At 38.7% G+C, this 4,354-nt stretch overlaps 1 protein-coding gene across 3 annotated transcripts in view; it reads right to left on the bottom strand.

Moving 5' to 3' along the window:
* Nucleotides 1-535: 535 nt before the first annotated feature.
* Nucleotides 536-4,354, bottom strand: part of tlk2 (tousled-like kinase 2) — a 29,784-nt gene continuing 25,965 nt past the window's right edge. For all 3 annotated transcript variants that reach the window (XM_083567353.1, XM_083567351.1, XM_083567352.1), the window contains 4 exons: nucleotides 3,485-3,620; nucleotides 2,663-2,774; nucleotides 2,167-2,274; nucleotides 536-2,044 (listed from right to left, as the gene is read on the bottom strand). In XM_083567353.1, the coding sequence (XP_083423479.1) occupies nucleotides 1,871-2,044; nucleotides 2,167-2,274; nucleotides 2,663-2,774; nucleotides 3,485-3,620 (530 nt within the window). In that variant the 3' untranslated portion in view covers nucleotides 536-1,870. The remainder of the gene's footprint in view (nucleotides 2,045-2,166; nucleotides 2,275-2,662; nucleotides 2,775-3,484; nucleotides 3,621-4,354) is intronic.

Here is a 4,354-nt window from a genome sequence, read left to right as displayed (position 1 = left end):
AGACTGCAATTTCAGCTTTGTACACAAGTGCATTTAAAGTGTAATTTTAAGCTTTTTGTTTCGGTTAGCCAATGACAAGCTTTTCACTTTTTGCTCAAAATGAGTGCAAGTGTATTCACAAGCCCATCTGATCTAAACACTGTTGTTCCCTTTTTTTTTCCCCCCTCCCAAGTCCATAAGAGTTCCCTCCCACCTTCCAAAAGCATGCTATTCAGTGGACAGGCAAAGACACTATATTGTTCCTAGGTGTTGAGGAGAACAGCAGCACTGGCTTGTAAGCAAACAACAGTTTATAACTGATATACAGTAAATGAATACCAGAACTGATTTACATTTGACATTAAATGTTATCTTCTGATATCTAGTGGGTGGTAGCAGTTACTCAACCACACAATGTTAAACATTTCTTTTTTGTTCTGTGCAGGATGATTCCAGATTTCTGCTCCAAAACAAAAGAATAACTGAAAGGTTCCAGTATGATTTAAAAATAAAAAAATAAAAAGCAAAGAAATAAATCAAGTTTACAAGAGCAGAGTTTTTTTTAACCAACAGTTTTTAATGATCATTGCCATTTCCGCCCTGTACCTGTCTTCAATTACCCCCCCTCCAAAAAGTCCTCTTTCCCACACAGTAAACAATCAGGACAAGGAATCAGCTATTTAAACAGACCTAAATAAATATGTGTGTGTGTGTGTGTGTGTGTGTGTGTGTGTGTGCGCATGTGTGTGGGGGTCTGAGTGTATGCGCATGTGTATGTATGTGCATAACAATCAAGTAAAAAAATAAAATAAAAATAAAACTACATCTCAGATTAAAAACCAAAAAAGTGTTAATTTTTTCCAATTGTAACAGAAAAAATAACATACTTGGGACCATCAGTTAGTAAGGCTAAAACTAAAACAATAGCTTTTTTCTATATATTTATATATTAAAAAAAAAAAAAAATAAATAAAATAAAAAAAAGCATTAAAACCATTTTAAAATAATACTTAGGGAAAATAAATCTCAAGTTAAACAGCACCACCTGCTGGCAGAGCTCCACTTTGGTCACAGAAATGTAGGGAGTGGAAATAGACTGACTAACACAAGGTTTTCTCTCTCTCTCTCTCTCTCTCTCTCTCTCTCTCTCTCTCTCTCTCTCTCTCTCTCAGAAGGGAAAAACAAACAAACTGTAAGACACTTAGCATTCGTTGGTGGTTTGAACGATGGCGGTTTTGAATTTGGGGCAACTGACATTGATGTAAGCTCACTAACAAAACTTCCCTCGTTGAAGGGTGTAGAGCAGAAAGTGGACACTGGGAAAGAGAAGTAACTCATTTGCAATATCTTACACAGAAGACACTGTTGTAGGACTGAGGACGTTTTCCTACATCTTTACCTATTTGCCTTCAAATATAACTGAAGATAACTGTCAAAGAATATGTCTGTGTGTGTGTGTGTGTGTGTGTGTGTCTGTGTTTGTGTGTGTGTGTGTGGGGTATAGGGCACATAGTCCATTTTCTGTCCAACCACTTGTGAATCTGTCCCCCACTCAGTCCATTTTTATTTTCAGCATGACACAGCCTTGAGAATTTTCTCTCTCTCTCTTACATTAAGGATGCCCCCAAAAAAATAAAAAATAAAAAAATAAAATAAAAAACCCCTCCTCTCCCCAATGCAATGCTGGGGAGAGAAAGAGGGGTAACCGAGGGATGAACACTGCTCCAGCGTTCCATCAGTCCCTCTTTCCCCTTTCTGACTGCTCTCTCGTTCTCTCTTTGTATACTTAGAGGCAGATCCTCCACCTTAGGGCGCTGCAGAGCCGAATACGGCAAATACAAAGCCCGGCTCGTTCTGCTCCAATCGGACGGTGTATGAATGGGCGGGGCTCTCAGTTTGAGGCGCTGCTATTGGATGAGCTAGAGGTGGAGGCGACGGCCGTGCCGGAGTTGCCTGTGGTGGCCACGGATTTGCGGATGTGAGGAAGCAGGAAGGAGTCACTGGCCAGCTGATGGACATCAATACGGTCCTCCTTGCGGTACACCAAACACCGACGAATGAATGCCTGAAACAGTAGACGTTCACAAACAAACTTGCTTTATTGCATCACGGTCTTTATTCAGAAATAAAGTCATTCATTAACGAGTTTAAAGGAAAAAAAAGGAAAGGAGAGAACAAGAGATGTACCTTAGCCTCAGGTGAAACTCCGGGTTTGGGAGGGAACTGCACATCTGTTGCTTTGAGTATAGTGTTCTCCTGTAGGATATCCTGCTGCGACTGATTATGACCAAACGGCTAAAATATAGAAGGGAACAGACAATGAGGAAAAAAAATGTGTTACCAAATTGAATATTTCATAAATAAATATATATTCAATCATAGTGCCACCTGGATAATGTTAATGGGCATATTACCACCACATGTAAACTACAGAGGGATGAAATGGGGAAAAGAAAAGAAAAAGAGACACCACCACAAGAGTAAAAGTGTGTATGGCGGCGTTTTCTGCAATTTGTTCTTATTGAAATATCAAGTGCAAAACCTTAATAAACAAAAATACATGACATATTAGGGAAAAATATATAGGGGGGAAAAGCTTTGCACAAAAAAAAAAAAAAGGCATATTTATCAAAAAGGAAATAAATCTAGTCAAAAGATCCCAACAGATGTGAATGTGTGTTACCTTTTTCCCATATAGGCACTGGTAGAAGATCACTCCAACCGACCACACATCCACTTTGTTGGAGATTTTGGGTGGCTCTTTCCCTACCACAAAGCATTCCGGGGGCAGGTACCTACAAGAGGAAGAAAGGAAAATGATTTTTTTTTTATTTTATAAAAATAAATAAATAAATTCTAACTATAGAATAGCTTGTGCTAAAACCAGAAATCACTGATACTGATCTACCGTATTTTCCAGAATATAAGCCGCTACTTTTTCCCCACGCTTTGAACCCCGCGGCTTAAACAACGAAGCGGCTAATTTAGGGATTTTTCCTGCGTTTTTCCCGGTTTGACAAGCTTCAAGACAAAAAACTGATCCCCATAACATTAGACCAATGAAATTGCAGAACGTGTTCAGGTGAACCAATGAAGCTCTTAAATCAGATGTGCTCCCACTGAATCGGGCCGCACCACATCATAAATATGGATGAGGTTCCTCTGATGTTTGACCTGCCGCTCACTCAGACTGTCTACAGGAAATGTGAATCATTCGTCACGCTGAAAACATCCGGGCATGAAAATACACTTCACCTGTGTTCTGAGCTGCACGGCATCGGGAGAAAAGCTTCACCGATGATGATTTTTAAACGCACGACGATGCCAAAAGAAAAACTGAAGCAAAATTGTTGGGAAATGAAGGAGGAAGACAGTGAACAATGACTTTCTTGATAGGCTACTGTTTAGATACAAGCCGTGTAACAGACACTGTCTTTCGTACATTAATTCTAATTAATTATGCCTGAACAACCGTTTCATTTGTCGAGTAAACAAGCAGGCATACCAGTACGTCCCAGCTCCTTGCGATGTAAGCTCCATGCCGTCTACGCCGTAGTTGTCGTCGTCCATGATCTTAGACAAACCAAAGTCTGTGATTTTTATCTCCCCACACGCTGTGCCATTCACCAGCAGGATGTTACCTAGATGCAACCACAAGAATCAAGCCAAACCACCCAACAGGTAAAAAAAAACAAAAAAAAAAAAAAGCACGTTGATTATTTCTGACAAGTTAGCAAAATTAATTTATGGTGACAGTGAGACTATTTTGGGTCTGTAGGAGAACATTAAGAAGTCAGAGGAGTGATATTCATAAATAAACATACATTACCTATAGTAGACGCGATTTAAAAAGACATCTTGTAGTTCAGTTTTTGCAAACCTGGCCCTATAAGTTCAATTTTACCAATACATTTACTCTGTTATAATAATAAGTTAATAAACTTGATTGGTTTTTCAGGATCTTTCAAGCACATATTCACTAAGTAGATAAAAAGTATCACACACGTGACTTTTCCAGTCATATGTGGTTCTTCCCCAAACTGTTACTACAAAGTAGGAGGGTTATGGACGAGCACAAATCTCCACAAGCACACTTAAAAATCTATTGAAACATCTTTCCAGGAGAGTGGAGGTTATTATTAGAGCAAACAGGGATTACATGTGGAATGGGATATTTGAAAGGCTCTAATGGTCAGGTCCATATAATGTACCTCAAATTGGATACATGAAAAAGCGTTGGAATGATGTTGAAGAACGAGTCACATCAACCAAAATCTACAGTCAACCTCCTTATCCAAAATATAAATAAATAATATATAATAATATATAATATAAAATTTAAATATTGACAAGTGGTGAAGCTTTATGTAAGGGA

This window comes from Silurus aristotelis, assembly GCF_946808225.1.
Source record: "Silurus aristotelis genome assembly, chromosome: 17".
NCBI lineage: Eukaryota > Metazoa > Chordata > Actinopteri > Siluriformes > Siluridae > Silurus > Silurus aristotelis.
Note: the sequence above shows the minus strand (reverse complement) of the source record. Positions and strands in the feature narration are given on the sequence as shown.